Source organism: Alexandromys fortis, unplaced genomic scaffold (assembly GCF_014885135.2).
Source record: "Alexandromys fortis isolate MF-2015 unplaced genomic scaffold, M_Fortis_MF-2015_v1.1 scaffold_420, whole genome shotgun sequence".
Classification (NCBI taxonomy): Eukaryota; Metazoa; Chordata; class Mammalia; order Rodentia; family Cricetidae; genus Alexandromys; species Alexandromys fortis.
Genome location: NW_026068289.1, coordinates 357316 through 377129, shown reverse-complemented (window position 1 = coordinate 377129; position 19814 = coordinate 357316). Strand labels below are relative to the sequence as shown.

Genomic DNA, 19814 nt, shown 5'->3' with positions numbered 1-19814 from the left:
AGAGGAGGGCACCAGATCTCATTATAGATGGCTGTGAGCCACCATGTGGTTGCTAGGAATTGAACTCAGAACCTCAGGAAGAGCAGCCAGTGCTCTTAATCACTGAGCCATCTCTCCAGCCCGGATTTCCTATTTTAGAGGCGTAGGCAGAAAAAGTCAGAGAGCTCCAAAGAGACGTCAGTGAGAAATGATCAGTGCTTTAGACAAATGATCAGGTAGAGGAAGGGAGGCGTTCAGGGCTTCCCTGGGTGGACCTGGGTGTCCTGCTCTCCTGGGGCTCACAGGTGTGTGGAGAATGGGGAGATGAAGTGATGGTTTCTACCGCAGGGCTCTGGGGTTCAATGTCCTTTGGTTTCTTCTGGGTCTTGTGGTTGATAGAAGAGTGGCCCGTGCCCTCTTTCCCATAGCAGTGGACACTGTTATTTTTCTGCTGCTGAGCAATGGGGGCAAATCCTGGTCCCAGCCCTGGAGGGCTTTCCTCTTCAATACCTGTGTTTCCCATGAGAGATTCCTATGAGACACACAGGTGATCCTGGGATCCCTGAGCCTAAAGTGTCTTCTAGGGTCCTCACATGTGTCCTCCTGCAGGGATGGGCTCTGTCCCTGAAGTGCACATCAAAGGTACAGAAGATGGTGGTGTGTGTGTGGTGTGCATTGCTTCAGGGTGGTACCCGAAGCCCCAGGTGCAGTGGAGAGACTCCAGAGGGGAGAATCTCTCAGCATCCTCTGAGACCCACACTGAAGATGCTGACGGTCTGTTCAGCATGGAGACCACATTGGTGGTGAGAGACAGGTCCTTTGGGAGTGTGACCTGCTCCACCTTCAATCCCATGCTGGGCCAGGAGAAGGCCATGGCCATGTTCATCCCAGGTGAGGGCAGTTTTTCCCTCCTACAGAGCTCGGGAAGTGGATGGCCTTTCTGGAGTGTGCTGGGCTGGCTGTCCTCAGGTGTGCCCCTCACACACCTGGCTCTCTGCCTGGGCCACAGAGCCCTTCTTCCCTCAGGCTTCTCCCTGGACGCCAGCTTTTGCTGTGAGCATGACCATGATGGGACTTCTAGTCCTAGGGTCTTGCTGTTTTCTCAGAAGGGAGTGGCGTGCAAGGCTGCAGGTGCATCAGGAACGGGAGAATCTGCGGTGTGAGCAGGAGGAGTTGCTGAAGACAAAGGAGCATGCGCTGGAGACAGCGTGTAAGTCCTGATGGCAGTGAAGGACTGGGCCAGCGTCTCCAGGAAGATCCAGGGTTCTGGGATCAGAGTAGGTGGCCCCCAAAGCCCCGAGAGCAGGGCTGGAGTCCTGGGGTCAGCTGGGCGTTAGTGCAGCCTAGTAGGAAGCAGCATTGTTTCCTGTTTTTCTGCCGCATGCACAGATCCTGTCTTCTCCCTGTCTTTCAGGCACACTCCAGGAGGAGCTGGGTGAGTCATGCTTTTCTTCCCAAGCCTTGTGTGTCCCCTCGTGCTTTTCCTCCTCACTCTGTGTCCCCTCCGTAGCCCAGCAGCTCACTTGAGTTCTCCATGTTCTTTTTCAGATCGGAGGAAGGCAGCTTATATGGCTGGTGAGTGACTGCCCCAATGTCCCGTGTTTCCCTGTCCACATGTGCCCAGGGGTGCCCTCTCCTTGATTCTAGACAGAAAGGGGACCCCTTGAGGGGACAGAAGTGGAAGGTTCTGGGAAGGGGAAGCATGTTCTATGGGCTTTTCCAGATCTCTGCTCAGAGCTGGAAGACCTGGGTCTCTGGATGTGTCCTGCGCCCTGGGTCTTATTCCCACCAATACCTGTCGTCTGTGTTGTTGACTTTTGTCTCTTTTAGCTCTAGACTATTGCCTGCCTTGGGGTCCAACAACAGGGTTAAACTTTCAGTGAAGATGCAGGCAGGAACCTGGGGCAGGAACTGAAGCAGGGGTCACAGAGAACGACCGCTTGCTGTCTCACTCCCTATGGCCTGCTCAGCCTGCTTGCTGGTCCTCTCCGGGATCCCCTTCCTAGTACTGACACTATCCTCAATGGGCTGACCCCTTCTATAATAATCCTCAATCAAGAAAATGCCCCACAGCCTTGCTTGCAGCCGTTCTGATGGGGGCATTTTCTCAGCTGAGTCTCCCTCCTCTCAGATGACTCTAGCTTGTGCCAAGTTGACAAAAAGCCAACCAACGGAAGATGTTTATAAGTAAATCAGGTCACAGACCCTGGAGTTTGACCTCCACCCATTCCACAGTCATCCCCCAGGGAGTCTGTTCCCTCAGCTCTGAAGGTGTTGATCAAAGTGATGGGCAGAGCCGGGGCTGCGGACCTGAGTGGTTAGGGATGATGAGCTGGGTGCCCGTGAAATAGTGGTGCCCTGCAGTAGAGATATTTTACATGAGGAACAGTGGGCNCGTGTCTGGGGTCACAGGCATTGTGGACATGGAGAATGGGATTGACGGTGTCTCTCTGGCCTCTCCTCAGGGTGCTGAGAAGGGCTGGGCCTGGGTTCTGGGTAAAGTTCTCTGCACTCTGGCTGGGCATGGGGTGGAAAGGAAGGAATGGCTTCCTCTCAGAGGACTTGGATGTCCCCAGCTCTCCAGTCATGTTCTGCATGGCGGGAGGAACCTGGGATGGGTGTTTGTCAGTGCTGGGTTGTGGGTGCGTTCACCCTGGTAGCGTAGACATGTTTTGTCCAGTGGCGCAGACACCAGCGCTGATGATCCTCTCCCTGCTCAGGTGTCCAAGCTCTGTGTGGAACGTGCCTCCTGCTGCAGCCCAAGGGTCTTGGTCTCCCCACCTGTGTCTCCCCGGCTCTGAGGACATGGATAACTGCTGCAAGCATGCTCTGCTCTGCCATGTGACCTGCCTGTTTGTCCTTGCACAGCTGCTTACCCGGGCGTCCACAGGTGAGTGTGCCCTGCTCTCTCTCCCCATGTCTCCCTGCAGTGATGGGGATCCACCACGTACCAGGCTGCTCAGATGTGCATAGACTCATTAATACTGGGACCTAGGGGTTTTCTAGTGTTCCATTTACAGTGAGTTACTAATAAGATCTAGGCTGACCCTGCTTGCATGAGCGTTCTAGAGGCTGGGAATGGAAAATTCTGTGTCCTTGACCAGCCTGAGCACAGTAGCCACACCCTACCTGGGGAGCAGTGCTGGGAACTGGCAGTGTGTCAGGGCTGTTAGGAGCGGCAGAGGGCAGGGTTGGCTGAAGCAGAGTGAGCCAGGGAGAGAGAAGCAGGGGCTGAGGGTGGGTGTTCCTGCAGGGGTGAGGGTGGGAGGTCCTGCAGGGGTGAGGGTGGAGGTCCTGCAGGGGTGAGGGTGGGAGGTCCTGCAGCAGGTGACACTTTCAGTCCCAGTATCACAGTCCTTCTGGGCTAGAGGGCCAAGGGCACTCAGACTGAGGCAGCCCTCTTTCTTCTTTATCAAAAAGCGATTGGGGTCCCCGGTGGTGCTGGGTGATTTTTCTCAGAAGTAGCCTTTGGCTCCATGTATATGGGTGCTCTTTTCAGAAAGTATGACTGTGTACCCCCTCATGTCTGATACCCACAGAGTCTAGAAGACTTTTACAGACAGTCGTGAGTTACCATGTGGTGCTGGTAATGGAACCTGGGTCCTCTGCAAGTGGAATTAGTGTTCTTAGCTACTCAGTCCTCTCTCCAGGCCTTTGCTCTGTGTCTTAAAGTTCACGTATAGTTCAGTGGAGGAAGATGTGCATACAGTGAATTCAGGGCTGGAGGTAATGAGTTTCCTGTGTGTGGTCTAAAACAGACCAGGTAGAACTATGTTTCTCAAGGTGCGTTCTCAAACCCAAGGTGTGAGCATCTGCAGGGATTTTACAAAGGCAGGATCTTGGCCCAGGCCAGACCTACTCAAGCCTTAGCTCTGGGCTGAGACCCAGTTACCTGAAGGGCACCTGGGACCAGGTGCACGCAAGCTGGAGAGGGAACACACAAGAGGTTTCCTAATGGAAGGGTCTGGGGCCAGGGGCACAGGCAGAATGGGGAGTCTCTGTCTCTCTGTCTCTCTCTGTCTGTCTGTCTCTCTCTCTGTCTGTCTCTGTCTCTCTGCCTCTGTCTCTGTCTCTCTCTCTCTCAGTCAGGGTCTCTCTGTAGCTTTGGAGCCTGTCCTGGTACTAGCTCTTGTAGACCAGACTGGCCTCGAACTCACAGAGATCTGCCTGCCTCTGCCTCCCGAGTGCTGGGGTTAAAGGTGTGCGCCACCACTGCCTGGCTCTGAAGATCTCTTGTACTTTAACCATAGACGACTAACCCACAATGCCTAGAGCAACCTCATCCGGCCTCTGCCTCCTGGTCCCAGGACATTCCATGCCATAGTGGGTGTTCTCTGCTTTAACCTGTGTCTCTTCAGTCCTCTCACGGTGACATCTGTGTCCACAGAGCAGTTCCGGGTGCTTGGTCCCTCAGACCCCATCGTGGCTGCTCCAGGTGGGGAAGCCATACTTCCCTGCTCCCTTTCTCCAGCCGTGAGTGTGGAGAAGATGGAGCTCAGGTGGTTCCGCTCCAGATTTTCAGAAGCTGTGTTTGTCTATCGGGACCAACAAGAGCAGAAGCAAGAGCAGATGGCTGGGTATTCAGGACGCACCTCGCTGGTGAAGGACCAGTTCCACCAAGGCAAGGCTGCTGTGCGTATCGGAAATGTCCAGGTCTCAGACAGAGGGATGTATGTCTGCTTCTTCAGACAGGGTCTCTTCTATGAAGATGCCATCTTGGAGCTGAAGGTGGCAGGTTGGTTAACTGATCCCTGTTCTAAAGATGTTGGGGGACCTGTGTGTGGGAGGAAAGTAAGGGATCATGTCACTCAGCTCCCTAATTTATTTTTGAGCAATGTCTTTTGTAGAACAGACTGTGGTTAAGCCAGCCGTGTAGTGGAGGGTGACCCTGAACGTTGGATCCTCCTGCTTCTTCCTAATTCTGGGCTCACAGGCATTCTCTGCCATACAGGGCTCTGGGCCATCATTGTTATTTCTATTTATTTTTAGTTTCATTTTTTTGAATTAAGAAATAGGTGATACATTCTTCTATAGGTTAAGTCAATCTAAATTCTATATGTGGAGTCCCTAAATGTGCTGGGCCTTGTTCTGGGGACCAAGAATTCTGTCAATGTCATGGAAAACCCCAACTGTTAGACTTCATATTTTTTAAAATATTTATTTATTTATTATGTATACAACATTCTGCCTCCATGTTTGCCCTCACGCCAGAGGAGGGCACCAGATCTCATTATAGATGGCTGTGAGCCACCATGTGGTTGCTAGGAATTGAACTCAGAACCTCAGGAAGAGCAGCCAGTGCTCTTAACCTCTGAGCCATCTCTCCAGGCCGGATTTCCTATTTTAGAGGCATAGGCAGAAAAAGTCAGAGAGCTCCAAAGAGACGTCAGTGAGAAATGATCAGTGCTTTAGACAAATGATCGGGTAGAGGAAGGGAGGGCGTTCAGGGCTTCCCTGGGTGGACCTGGGTGTCCTGCTCTCCTGGGGCTCACAGGTGTGTGGAGAATGGGGAGATGAAGCAATGGTTTCTACTTCAGGGCTCTGGGGTTCAATGTCCTTTGGTTTCTTCTGGGTCTTGTGGTTGATAGAAGAGTGGCCGTGCCCTCTTTCCCATAGCAGTGGACACTGTTATCTTTCTGCTGCTGAGCAATGAGGGCAAATCCTGGTCCCAGCCCTGGAGGGCTTTCCTCTTCAATACCTGTGTTTCCCATGAGAGGTTCCTATGAGACACATAGGTGATCCTGGGGTCCCTGAGCCTAAAGTGTCTTCTAGGGTCCTCACATGTGTCCTCCTGCAGGGATGGGCTCTGTCCCTGAAGTGCACATCAAAGGTACAGAAGATGGTGGTGTGTGTGTGGTGTGCAATGCTTCAGGGTGGTACCCGAAGCCCCAGGTGCAGTGGAGAGACTCCAGAGGGGAGAATCTCCCAGCATCCTCTGAGACCCACACTGAAGATGCTGACGGTCTGTTCAGCATGGAGAGCACATTGGTGGTGAGAGACAGGTCCTTAGGGAGTGTGACCTGCTCCACCTTCAATCCCATGCTGGGCCAGGAGAAGGCCATGGCCATGTTCATCCCAGGTGAGGGCAGTTTTTCCCTCCTACAGAGCTCGGGAAGTGGATGGCCTTTCTGGAGTGTGCTGGGCTGGCTGTCCTCAGGTGTGCCCCTCACACACCTGGCTCTCTGCCTGGGCCACAGAGCCCTTCTTCCCTCAGGCTTCTCCCTGGACGCCAGCTTTTGCTGTGAGCATGACCATGATGGGACTTCTAGTCCTAGGGTCTTGCTGTTTTCTCAGAAGGGAGTGGCGTGCAAGGCTGCAGGTGCATCAGGAACGGGAGAATCTGCGGCGTGAGCAGGAGGAGTTGCTGAAGACAAAGGAGCATGCGCTGAAGACAGTGCGTAAGTCCTGATGGCAGTGAAGGACTGGGCCAGCGTCTCCAGGAAGATCCAGGGTTCTGGGATCAGAGTAGGTGGCCCCCAAAGCCCCGAGAGCAGGGCTGGAGTCCTGGGGTCAGCTGGGCGTTAGTGCAGCCTAGTAGGAAGCAGCATTGTTTCCTGTTTTTCTGCCGCGTGCACAGATCCTGTCTTCTCCCTGTCTTTCAGGCACACTCCAGGAGGAGCTGGGTGAGTCATGCTTTTCTTCCCAAGCCTTGTGTGTCCCCTCGTGCTTTTCCTCCTCACTCTGTGTCCCCTCCGTAGCCCAGCAGCTCACTTGAGTTCTCCATGTTCTTTTTCAGATCGGAGGAAGGCAGCTTATATGGCTGGTGAGTGACTGCCCCAATGTCCCGTGTTTCCCTGTCCACATGTGCCCAGGGGTGCCCTCTCCTTGATTCTAGACAGAAAGGGGACCCCTTGAGGGGACAGAAGTGGAAGGTTCTGGGAAGGGGAAGCATGTTCTATGGGCTTTTCCAGATCTCTGCTCAGAGCTGGAAGACCTGGGTCTCTGGATGTGTCCTGCGCCCTGGGTCTTATTCCCACCAATACCTGTCGTCTGTGTTGTTGACTTTTGTCTCTTTTAGCTCTAGACTATTGCCTGCCTTGGGGTCCAACAACAGGGTTAAACTTTCAGTGAAGATGCAGGCAGGAACCTGGGGCAGGAACTGAAGCAGGGGTCACAGAGAACGACCGCTTGCTGTCTCACTCCCTATGGCCTGCTCAGCCTGCTTGCTGGTCCTCTCCGGGATCCCCTTCCTAGTACTGACACTATCCTCAATGGGCTGACCCCTTCTATAATAATCCTCAATCAAGAAAATGCCCCACAGCCTTGCTTGCAGCCGTTCTGATGGGGGCATTTTCTCAGCTGAGTCTCCCTCCTCTCAGATGACTCTAGCTTGTGCCAAGTTGACAAAAAGCCAACCAACGGAAGATGTTTATAAGTAAATCAGGTCACAGACCCTGGAGTGTGACCTCCACCCATTCCACAGTCATCCCCCAGGGATTCTGTTCCCTCAGCTCTGAAGGTGTTGATCAAAGTGATGGGCAGAGCCGGGGCTGCGGACCTGAGTGGTTAGGGATGATGAGCTGGGTGCCCGTGAAATAGTGGTGCCCTGCAGTAGAGATATTTTACATGAGGAACAGTGGGCGCTTCACCCAGAGCTCACTTATATACACTCTCTTTTTCAGCCTATCTCCAAATCTACCTTTCCACAAAACGCTGGTGCCGTCCTGGTTGCTGACAACTGCTGAACAATTTTATTTTGTTCTCTAGGATAATTTCCCATATAGCACTTGTTTTACTTAGGGTTTCTATTGCTGTGGAAAGAAACCTTGACCACAGGAACTCTTAGGAGGAAAATATTTAATTGGCTTTCTCTTAGTTCTGAGGTTAAGTCCATCATTGGTATGGCAGGAAGCAAGGTGCCAGGTGGGCAGACATGGTGCTGGAGAAGGCGCTGGGCGTTCTCACGTCTGGACTCAGGGACAACAGAAAGTGGTCTCTCTAACCTGAGCATAGGAGACCTCAAAGCCCATCTCCACAGTGACACACTTCCTTCAACAAGACCACGCCTACTCCAACAGGGGCACACCTCCTAATAGTGCCACCCCCTTTGGGGGCCATTTTCTTTCAAACCGTCACAGCGGTTATTAACAATGAAGCTGAATAATCTTAGAATACTTTTATTATTATTATTTTAGTAATTCCTTTTTGGGTTTTGAAGTAGAGGCAGCTGTTTGACAGCTAAAAAGCCACATAGCATCTGATCCGTGGGGGACTTAGCCTAAGGCACCATTCTCCTCATCCCTGGTCCACGGAATTTCCCACAATTTTCTGCTGCCTCTGTATCTTGGAGGGGCCAGCTCCTCAGGGTCCTCTCTCCTCCTAGGTAAACCTCACCCTTAGAATGGAGGGAGGATGGGTTGGTAGACTGTTTGAGTGGGCTGTTCTGATTGGTTCTCAGGAGAATATGTTCCTTTGCAGCCTGGAGGAAGGCCCAGCTGTATGCAGGTGCGTGACTATGGAGACTGCTGTCTTCTGGGCAGAACACGGGTCTTAGTGCTTCCCCTGCTGTGAGGAAAAGCAGCTTGAGGAGGAAAGTTTGTGTGACTCACACTTCCAGTCCATACCACAGCAAGTCAAGGCAGGAAGTCACACAGGGCAGGATGTGGAGTTCGGAGCGAATGCAGAGTTCATGGAGAACTGCTGGGTACCGCATTAGTCACCTGGCTTGTTCTGTTTCTTTTCCCATGTTCCTATGACCACTGTCCATGGGATGGCACAGCCCACCATGGGCTGCATTCTCCAGTTTCAACCATCTCCTGTATCCAGTCCATCAACCAAGAGAATTCCCCACGGGCTTGCCTACTGGCCAATCCTATGGAAGCATTTTCTCAGTTAATATTCCTCCTTCCCAGATGACCCTACCTTGTGCCAAGCTGGCACAGAAGCTTGTCAGCACAATGTAGCCATTGTCCTTGGAGCTGTCAGAAGCAGTGACTGCTCAAAGGACATCTGCACAAGACTGGGTGCATTGGGAGAGAGGAGTCACATGGCCTGCCCTTGCTAAGATGTTTTTTTCTCTCTCACTCTGTGTGTGTGTTCTGTAAGTGTGTGTGTGTTGTATGTGTGTGCGTGCATATGTGTGTGAGTGGTGTATGTGTGCGCATGTGTATGTATGTTTGTATGTGTGTGTGTGGTATATGTGTGCACATGTGTGTGTGTTGACATGAGTGTGGAGATCAGAGGACAACTTCAAGAAATCTTTGTTTTCTTTCCATGAAGTGGGTCCCCAGGATCAGTCTCAGGTTGTCTGGGTTGGTGACAGGCACCATTATCCTTGCTAAGTCATCTCTATTACTCTCTCTACGGGGCAGATGAAGGGGGCTGGGGGAGGCCTCATAATCAGGCTCTTCCCCAGTACATATGTAGACAGTTCATGGCTGTTGGGGGAGAGGGATTTTTAGCATCGTGGTCGCTCATCCATGGCTCATGCTTCTCTAAGGAACCCTAATGACCGCCATTGTGTCTGTGTTCCCACGCACTGTGCTCATGTGGACGTTCCTCTGATCTGTTGTTGGTACCCTGTCCCTGTGCTCAGACATGTGTGCACCTCACACAGCACCGGCTCTCATGTTTCCTCACCTTCTCCAGCTTCCGTCATCCTCTTCTCTATGTGTGCACGTGTGTCCCCACCCACTCTCTGGCAGGATGAGATGAGTGTCACTGGTGAGCCTCCATCAGAACACCACAGGAGCCTCCTCAGGCTCACAGAATGTATTCTGGTTTGTCCTCTGCTGTAAGTCATTGTCAGCATCAGCACAGCCCAGTCTGCAGTCACCTGGTTCAGTGGGCATCTTCTAGGAGCAGGGTTAGTGGCCAGTTCAGCTTTGAGTAGATGTTGGGCTCTGTTGCTAGCCAGGACTCTAAATTATTTCTCTGGACCAGACCCCAACATAAACTATCTCTCTCTGGACTGGCGTGGAAGCGTGGGAATAAAGACACAACTCACATGGTTTTATTGGGAGGGAGATTCTCAGTGATCCCTCATGAAATCCTGAGTTCACATCCTGAAGAATTCCTCCTCGTTTATTCTCCAAATAGCCTTTATTCCAAAACATAAATTGAGGGGTAAATACATTAGCATTCTGCCTCCTAGGTAACCAGGCAAATGGCTTTTAGTCACACCTGTCGGCTTTGTACACTAGCTGTCACATCTGGTAGGCTTGAATCAGCATCTCTATCAGGAATCCTCCAAATACAAAGAAATGGGCAAAACCCCATCTTGACCTTTTGTTAGGTAGAGACAGCCTGTCTGGAAGGTTACGTGGCCACTTCAGATACTGACTATGGCTTTAGAACCTGGCAGCCATACCATATAGAAATATGGGCCTACAGGTAGAGACTGGTGGAGGTCATGATGATGCTGTGGAAGGAAGATTCCAGAAGTCAGGTCAGGCACCTCAGGCTCACATCTTGGTCTTTGATTCCGTGTCCTCCTTATAGTTGGAATTCCTCTGCTTTTGTCTCAGCTTTGAGTTCCTCTTCTTCCTAGTCCTCTGGTCTATTGGTGTTCTTCTCTCTCTCTCTCTCTCTCTCTCTCTCTCTCTCTCTCTCTCTCTCTCTCTCTCTCTCTCTCTCTCTCTCTCTCTCTCTCTCTCTCTCCTCTGTGTTCCCTGCTGGATCCTTCTCCAGAGCACCTGGCTGCTCAGGGATTGGGTGTTTAGACCAGGTGTTCTGAGTTTGTTCGGGCCTTCAGGATGTTTGTGGTCTTGCTGAGGCCTGTGTGATCCACTTGAAATTATATATGACTCTCTGTGATGTTGCATCATGGGAACCAACGTACAACTTAGAATTGCTCACATACATTATCTCTTCTTTATTTTTTAAATATTTATTTATTTTTTTGCTGAGAATTCTCTGTTTAGATTCGTATCCCATTTTTAATTGGATTATTTGGTTTTCTGATGTCTAGTTTCTTGAGTTCATTATATATTTTGAATATCAGTCCTCTGTCAGATGTGGGTGAAAATCTTTTCCCATCTTGAAGGCTGCTGTTTTGTCCTTTTGACCATATTCTTTGCCTCAAAAAGCTTTTCAGTTCAGGAGGTCCCATTCATTAACTGTTGCTCTCAGTGTCTGTGCTACTTCCCACTTCCTCTTCCATCAGGTTCAGTGTATCTGGTTTTGTGTTGAGGTCTTTGATCCACTTGGACTTGAATATTGTGCAGGGTGATAGACGTGGATCTATTTGTATTCTTCCCCATGCAGCCGTGCAGTTGGACTGGCATCATCGCTTTCTGTATTCTATTGTATAATTTTGGCTTCTTTATAAAAAAAATCAGGTGTCTATAAGTGTGTGGATTAGTTCTGGGTTTTCAATTTGATTCCTTTGACCAACCTGTCTGTTTTGATGCCGATGCCATGCAGTTTCTCCTGCTATTGCTCTGGTCCAGTTTGAGATCAGGGTTAGCAATACTCTTGGAAATTATTTTATTGTACAGTATTGTTTGAGCTATCCTTTTTTTTTCATTTGAAGTTGAGTATTGTTCTCTCAATGTCTGTAAAGAATTGTGTTGGAATGTTGATCTGAATTGCACTTAATCATAGATTGCTTTTGGTAAGATGGCAAATTTTATTATATTAATCCTATTGATCAATGAGCATGGGAGATCTTTCCATCTTCTGACATCTTCTATAATTTTTTTCTTCAAAGATGTGAAGTTCTTGTCATACTTTTGTCAGTGTTCTGTTTTGCATGGGTCCATGGGAAAATTAGAGTCATTCCAAAGTATATTTTAGACTTTATAGCATCCTGGGCATCAGCTTCTAGTGAACTGACAGCTGGTTGCTTCCAAAAAACCTTTTTTATTGTTACATAATTTACACCTCTTTGCAAGTCAGTTTCTGCAAACCAAATCTCTTCTCTGAGGTTGTCTGAAGGACCCATCTGCCCAAGTAATTCTCAGTCACCAGGCTTCTTGGTTTTCCAAGCCCTCTCATAACCAAGTTTTGCCAAGCCCTTGAAACTTTCAGGAAGAACTCAGATAAAAATCAAACACACTAACAAAAGGTGAGAGGAACAAAAAGTAACATTCAGAAAAGGCAACAGTTACAAAGGTAACAGTAACAAAAAGTAACAGTAATGAAAGGTAACATTCACACAACAGAACAGCCTAGTAGTGGTAGCGCTTGTCTTTATTTCTGGCACTTGGGCTGCAGAGGCAGGTGGATCTCTGTGAGTTCCAGGCCAGCCTGGTCTACAAGAGCTAGTTCCAGGACAGGCTCCAAAGCTACAGAGATGCCATCTTGAAAAACAAAACGGAACAAAAACAAACAAAAAGAGGTAACAGAACAAAAGGTAACAGAACAAAAAGTAGCAGTTACAAGGTAACAGTCATAAACAGCAACAGTAATGAAAGGTAACATTCACACAACAGAACAGCCTAGTAGTGGTAGCGCTTGTCTTTATTTCTGGCACTTGGGCTGCAGAGGCAGGTGGATCTCTGTGAGTTCCAGGCCAGCCTGGTCTACAAGAGCTAGTTCCAGGACAGGCTCCAAAGCTACAGAGATGCCATCTTGAAAAACAAAACGGAACAAAAACAAACAAAAAGAGGTAACAGAACAAAAGGTAACAGAACAAAAAGTAGCAGTTACAAGGTAACAGTCATAAACAGCAACAGTAATGAAAGGTAACATTCACAAAAAGTAACAATTACAAAAGAAACAGTAACAAAAAGCAGTATCCCAGGGGGCAGTTAAAAGCCCAGGGCCAACACTGCAGAATTAAAGCCAGATGCAATGCTCTGAGGGACCTCCCTCTATATACAGGCCTTTCACTTGCTTGGCTAATTACACCAAGATATTTGATATCATTTATAGCTGTTGTAAAGGGTGTTGTCTCCCTGATTTCTTCCTCGATCCCTTTATGATTTGTGTATAGGAAGGCTATTGATTTTTCCTTGAGTTAATTTTATATCCAGACACTTTGCTGAAGGTGTTTATCAGCTTTAGGAGTTCCCTGGTAGAGTTTTGGGGGTCACTTATGTATACTATCATATCATCTGCAAATAGTGACACTTTGACTTCTTTCTTTCCAATCTGTATCCCATTGATCTACCTTAGCTGTCTTATTGCTCTAGTTAAAGCTTCGAGTACTATAGCCAAAGGATTTGGAGAGAGTGGACAGCCTTGTCTTGTTCCTGATCTTGGTGAAACTGCTTTAAGCTTCTCTCCATTTAATGTGATGTTGGCTATAGGTCTGCTGTAACTGCCTTTATTATGTTTAGGTATGTCCCTTTTATCCCTCACCCCTCCAATGTAGGATCCCGCTCCTCCTACAGAGTCAGTTAGGGTTAATAGATAGATCCTTGTGGCCAAAGAAAAGTCAGCTGAAAGAAACAGAAGACAGGATAGAATCGGGCAGTCTGTCCGGTCATGTCCAAGCAGCCAAACAGCTGAGTGTTTATTTCAGAACTTGCTTATATACAAAAGCAGAACAAAGCACAGCACAGACGTCAGTCCGTATCTAACTGCAGGACCATTCCTGCCCTTGAGTGAGCAGCCTCCTCTCCAACAGGTGCTTGCTGCTCGGAAGCAGCCTTACTTTTTTTATCTTCACACTCCTGAGGTTTGTCATCAGCAGTATACTTTTAAGTAGATAGAGTGTTTTATTTCTTATGGGATGAATCAGAAGTCTTTCACAGCCCTCGAGGTTATAGGAAAAAGTAGAGCAGGCGAGCTTGAACTCAAATGACTTCTTTAAGTCAGAAATGACTCCAGATGGAAACTGAGTCCCATGTGGGCTCCCACACTCCAAGACTTTTTTTTTTTTTATCATGAAGGGGTGTTGGAGTTTGTGAAAGGCTTTTTCAGCATCTAATGAGTTGATCCATGTGGTTATTTCCTTTCTGTCTGTTTATATGGTGGGTTACATTGATAGATTTTTGTATGATGAACCATCTCTGCATCTTTGGGATGAAACGATTGATCATGAATGGTGATTTTTTAAAAATATGTTCTTGGATTTGATTTATGAGTATTTTATGTAATATTGTTACATCAATGTTCATGAGGGAAGTTGGTTAAAATTCTCTTTGTTGAGTCTGTGGTTGGGTATCAGGGCTATTGTGTCCTCATAAAATGAATTTGGCATGTTCCTTCTGTTTCTATTTTGTGTAATAATTTGAGTAGTATTGATATTGGTTATTCTTTGAAAGTCTGGTAGAATTCTGCTGCAAAACTATCTGGCTCTAGGATTCTTTTTTTGATTGGAAGATTTAATGGCTACTCCTATTTCCTTAGGGGTTAAAAGTCTATTTAAATTGTATATCTAATCTTAATTTTACTTTGGTAAGTGGTGCCTATTGAAAAAAATGTCCATTTCTTTTAGATTGTCCAGTAATTCTATTTCCTCTGTGTCTGTTGTTAAGTTCCTCCTTTCATTTTGATTTTGTTAATTTGGATATTCTCTCCGTCTTTTAGTTAGTTTGGGAAAGGGTTTGTCTAATTTGTTGATTTTCTCAAAGAACCAACTCTTTGTTTCATTGGTTCTTTGTGTTGTTCTCTTTGTTTCTGTTTTATTGATTCTGCCCCTGAGGTTGATAATATCTTGCAGTCTACTCCTTTTGGGTGTGTTTGCTCTAGTGCTTCCTTCCAGATGAATTCTGCCTGCATGTATGTCCGCACATCAGAGGAGGGCGCCAGATCTCATTACAGATGGTTGTGAGCCACCATGTGGTTGCTGGGAATTAAACTGAGGACCTCAGGAAGAATAGCCAGGGCTCTTAACCACTGAGCCATCTCTCCAGCCCTCAGTTTCTTTTCTCATATTCTCTATGACCACCTCCCAAGGGATTACACTGCCCTCAATGGTCTGAGCCCTCACACATCAATCACCAATCAAGAAGATGTCCCATAGACTCGAGGGCTGTGAAAGACTTCTGATTCATCCCATAAGAAATAAAACACTCTATCTACTTAAAAGTATACTGCTGATGACAAACCTCAGGAGTGTGAAGATAAAAAAGTAAGGCTGCTTCCGAGCAGCAAGCACCTGTTGGAGAGGAGGCTGCTCACTCAAGGGCAGGAATGGTCCTGCAGTTAGATATGGACTGACGTCTGTGCTGTGCTTTGTTCTGCTTTTGTATACAGGCGATTCCTATGGAAGCATTTTCTCTATTTAGATTCTTTTCTCCCAGATGACCCTATCTTGTGTTGAGCTCACGTAAAAGTTAGTCAGCACAATGTAGTGTTGTCTCCTTGAGTTGTCAGAAGCTGTGACTACCCAGAGACCTGCATAAGAGTTAACCCATGAGGAGAAGAGAGCCACAAGGACCTGCCCTTACTAAATGGAGATTTTCTGTCTTCGTCTCTGTCTGTCTCTGTCTCTGTCTCTGTCTCTCTCTGTGTTTATGGAAGGTATGTTGTCCCCACAACTCCCAAGTCTGTGCTTTAAAAAATGGGTGTCTGAAATCTCTTACATGACCTGTGCTTCTCTTGTAGATTGGCGCAGGGAGCACTTCCAGTCCTGTGAGTGACTCNGGGGCTGCGGACCTGAGTGGTTAGGGATGATGAGCTGGGTGCCCGTGAAATAGTGGTGCCCTGCAGTAGAGATATTTTACATGAGGAACAGTGGGCGCTTCACCCAGAGCTCACTTATATACACTCTCTTTTTCAGCCTATCTCCAAATCTACCTTTCCACAAAACGCTGGTGCCGTCCTGGTTGCTGACAACTGCTGAACAATTTTATTTTGTTCTCTAGGATAATTTCCCATATAGCACTTGTTTTACTTAGGGTTTCTATTGCTGTGGAAAGAAACCTTGACCACAGGAACTCTTAGGAGGAAAATATTTAATTGGCTTTCTCTTAGTTCTGAGGTTAAGTCCATCATTGGTATGGCAGGAAGCAAGGTGCCAGGTGGGCAGACATGGTGCTGGAGAAGGCGCTGGGCGTTCTCACGTCTGGACTCAGGGACAACAGAAAGTGGTCTCTCTAACCTGAGCATAGGAGACCTCAAAGCCCATCTCCACAGTGACACACTTCCTTCAACAAGACCACGCCTACTCCAACAGGGGCACACCTCCTAATAGTGCCACCCCCTTTGGGGGCCATTTTCTTTCAAACCGTCACAGCGGTTATTAACAATGAAGCTGAATAATCTTAGAATACTTTTATTATTATTATTTTAGTAATTCCTTTTTGGGTTTTGAAGTAGAGGCAGCTGTTTGACAGCTAAAAAGCCACATAGCATCTGATCCGTGGGGGACTTAGCCTAAGGCACCATTCTCCTCATCCCTGGTCCACGGAATTTCCCACAATTTTCTGCTGCCTCTGTATCTTGGAGGGGCCAGCTCCTCAGGGTCCTCTCTCCTCCTAGGTAAACCTCACCCTTAGAATGGAGGGAGGATGGGTTGGTGGACTGTTTGAGTGGGCTGTTCTGATTGGTTCTCAGGAGAATGTGTTCCTTTGCAGCCTGGAGGAAGGCCCAGCTGTATGCAGGTGCGTGACTATGGAGACTGCTGTCCTCTGGGCAGAACACGGGTCTTAGGGTTTCTCCTGCTGTGTTGAAACGCTATGACCAAAAGCAACTTCAAGAGGAAAGAGTTTGTGTGACTCACACTTCCAGTTCGCACCACAGCAAGTCAAGGCAGGAGTCTCACAGGGCAGGATGTGGAGGCAGGAATTGGTGCAGAGCCAGGAGGAGTGTCGTGTGCTGGATTGCTCCTCCTGGCCAGCCCTATGACCACTCCACGGGAAGATGTAGCCCACCATGGGCTGGGTTCTCCCATACCCATCATCAATCAAGAGAATGCCGTCAAGGACTTGCCTACAGCCAATCCTATGGAGGCATTTCCTCTGTTCAGAGTCCTTCAGATGACTCTACCTCTTGAGCTGTCAGAAGCAGATACCCCAAGGAGGCCTGCACAAAAGTGGGCCCATTAGTTTTCTGTCATGGAGAGAGGGGTGGGCTCATGGGGCCCCTCCCCCATAAATTTACAGGAAATTGTTGGTTATTAGGAGAGAAGAATCACAAGGCCCTTCCTCTCCCTTTTCAAGAATGTGTGTGAGTGTGTGTGTGTATGTGTATGTGTGTGTTTGTGTCTATATGTACGTGTTTCTCTGTTGTATGTGTATATATGTGTCTCTCTCTGTGTGTGTTTGTGTGTATGTCTCTGTGTATGTGTATATGTGTGTGTGCATCTGTGTGTGTTTGTGTGTATGTATATATCTCTGTGTGTATATATGTCTGTCTTTATGTGTGTGTATGTGTATATATGTGTATGTGTGTGTATTTGTGCATGTTTCTGTGTGTGCTTATGTGTATATATGTTTATGTGTATGTGTCTCAGTGTGTCTCTGTGTATGTATATTTGTGTGTGTATGTGTATATATGTTTATGTGTATGTGTATATGTGTGTCTCTGTGTATCTCTCTGTGTGTATATTGTGTTTGTGTGTGTATGTGTATATATGTTTATGTGTATGTGTATATGTGTGTCTCTGTGTATGTATATTTGTGTGTGTTTGTGTATGTGTATATATGTTTATGTGTATGTGTTTGTGTATATGTGTGTCTCTGTGTGTCTGTGTGTATATTTGTGTGTTTATGTGTGTGTGTATTTGCGTGTGTGTGTGTGTGTATGTTTGTTCAGCAGGTACATTGTCCCCACAACTCCCAGGTCTGTGTTTCATGAGACAACCGCTGACCAGTGGGTACAGTGTCTGAAACCCCTCACATGACCTGTGCTTCTCTTGTAGATTGGCGCAGGGAGCACTTCCAGTCCTGTGAGTGACTCTGGTCCTTAGGGACACTCCTCCTGCTCTTCCCATGGCTCTGGTCCCTCCTTCAGCTCACAGTGGTGACAACCTCAGTGGTGGTGGTCTGGGAGGCAGAAGGGATGCTCGCTAAGCTGGGTCTGGTTCTCAAGGGCCCTGTGACCTTGAACCCCTAGATGGCCTTTTGTTCCCTTCCCCTGCTTGCCAGTCATGGTCTTGAGCCACAGGCTGTTCTGGGAGGGACTTGTCCCCCTAGAAGAAGCTAAGAGACTTTGAGGTGGAGGTGGGATGGCTGAGGCCTTGTTTAGGGGCTGGAGAGGACCTCCCACGATTGGTAACTCTCCTGCAGGGTCTGTCACTCTGGATCCAGACACTGCCCACCCCATCCTCGCCATCTCTCAGGACAGGAGGAGTGTGACCTGGTAGGACACCACCATGCACTTGGATGGCCCCTTCAGTGTGTTAGGCATGGAAGGCATCTCCTCTGGAAGACGCTACTGGGAGGTGAAGATAGGGAATGGAGACAGCACTGAGTGGACTCTGGGGGTCTGCAGGGAAGATGTGGACAGGAAAAAATGGTATTCAGAGTGTCCAGGAAAGGGGTTTTGGACCATGGGACGGTCTAATGATGTATATTGGGCCTTTACTGAACCTGGAAAAACTTCATTATCCTTTCGGCAAGCTCCCCAGCGTGTGGGTGTGTTTGTGGACTACAGCGAAGGCGACATTTCCTTCTATAACATGAGTGAGATGTCCCACATTTTCTCCTTACGTGAAGCTTCCTTCACTGGGACTCTTTTCCCATACTTCAGGCTCAAGTCTGGAGATGTTTCAATGATTCTCAGCTCCTTGGAGCATGACTCTGAGGGGGTCGAAGGAGAGAAGAGAAGAAGGAGGAAGGGGAAGAAGGGGATGAGGGGGAAGAGAAAGAAGAGGGAGAAGAAAGGGAAGAGGTTATTTTTGCCTTTTTTGAAGGAGTCTGGGAATCCTCCAGGGGAGGGGCTCACCCCAGGCTCTGGAGTTGTTGACTCTCCCCCAGGGGAGGAATCCCCATTCCTCCCTTATCCTGGTGACACTTTGCTCCCATAGTGCAGTTCACTGCCTCTAAGTTGTCAGTGTGAGTCCTTGTGGGACTGCAGAAGCCACAGGCTTTCTTTGGGTCACCAACCAGCTCCCAAGTCCTGAATGGGGACTTGGCATTCATTGTGGATGCTTGACCTTATCTTGCGCTCACCCTACTAGCTCTCATTGCTTAGATTAGCCTGCTTCTCTTCATCTCCGCTTTGCCTCAGGACTTTTTACCTTTCTTTCCTTTCATATATCCTACTCTGAGTGTGTCTGTCTGGTGGCTGCCTGGCTGCCCCGTGGCGTCCCCCTCTCTTTCTCCCTTGTTCTCTTCTCCCTTCTCCCCTGAGAACCCCCTAGATTCTTCCTCCTCCTTATTCTCTCTGCCCGCCAGCTCTGCCCACCCCTCTACTGCTTAGCTATTGGGTGTTCAGCTTTTTACTCAACCCATCAGATGCCTTAGGCAGGCAAAGTGAAGCAGCAACACCTCTTTACACTGGACTGCTGGTCCCGGTGCTATAATCAGACAAGCTGAGCAAGCGGTGGGAGAAAGCCAGGAAGCAGCCTCCTCTATTGCCTCTGCACCAGCTCTGCCCTGCTTGAGTTCCTGTCCTGACTTCCTTTGATGATGGACTGTGATCTGGAAGTGTATTGAAACAAACCCTCTCCTCTCCTTGTTGCCTGTTTGTCATGGTGTTTTCCACAGCACAGAAGCCCTAGCTGAGACTAGGTGCCTATGGCTTCTTTCTGGGAAATGTGTTGTAGAGGCCAGAAATCATAGCTCCTCATGTGTGAGGTCCTGGGTTCAGTCCTCAGGATTGTAAAGTAAAACAAAGAACAACCCGAAGTAGACAGATTTATTAAGTTAAAGCATTTCTGGTTTATTAGTACTTGTCTCTTCAAGCAGAGTTTGAAAATTATCTCCTCTGAGCCAAATTGTGTTTGACTGTTTTTGTGTGTGTGTGTGTGTGTGTAGGTATGTGCTGTGAACTGTTGTAAACATTTATTTAATGTAAAATGTCAAATAGTACTTTGTGCTATGAGTAAAGATGAAATT

At 48.2% G+C, this 19814-nt stretch overlaps 2 protein-coding genes across 2 annotated transcripts; both read left to right on the top strand.

Moving 5' to 3' along the window:
* The first annotated feature begins 304 nt into the window (after positions 1-304).
* LOC126494849 (butyrophilin-like protein 1) lies at positions 305-1562 on the top strand. Its single transcript, XM_050132291.1, has 4 exons — positions 305-870; positions 989-1189; positions 1394-1414; positions 1528-1562. The coding sequence occupies exons 1-4, from the start codon at positions 573-575 to the stop codon at positions 1560-1562; spliced, it is 555 nt and encodes a 184-aa protein (XP_049988248.1). The 5' UTR covers positions 305-572.
* Positions 1563-2704: 1142 nt separating this feature from the next.
* Positions 2705-19814, top strand: LOC126494859 (butyrophilin subfamily 1 member A1-like). Its single transcript, XM_050132307.1, is given in 8 exon segments — positions 2705-2869; positions 4367-4714; positions 5777-6058; positions 6177-6377; positions 6716-6742; positions 8398-8424; positions 15418-15444; positions 18042-19814. Coding segments are annotated over 8 exon segments (1737 nt in total). The 5' UTR covers positions 2705-2784; the 3' UTR covers positions 18782-19814.

Excerpts from the sequence above, each read along its gene's own strand:
- LOC126494849 (XM_050132291.1), top strand. The coding sequence starts at position 573 with ATGTGTCCTCCTGCAGGGATGGGCTCTGTCCCTGAAGTGCACATCAAA. Across the intron at positions 871-988 it reads CATGGCCATGTTCATCCCAG|AGCCCTTCTTCCCTCAGGCT; the intron begins GTGAGGGCAGTT and ends CCTGGGCCACAG. Across the intron at positions 1,415-1,527 it reads CACACTCCAGGAGGAGCTGG|ATCGGAGGAAGGCAGCTTAT; the intron begins GTGAGTCATGCT and ends GTTCTTTTTCAG.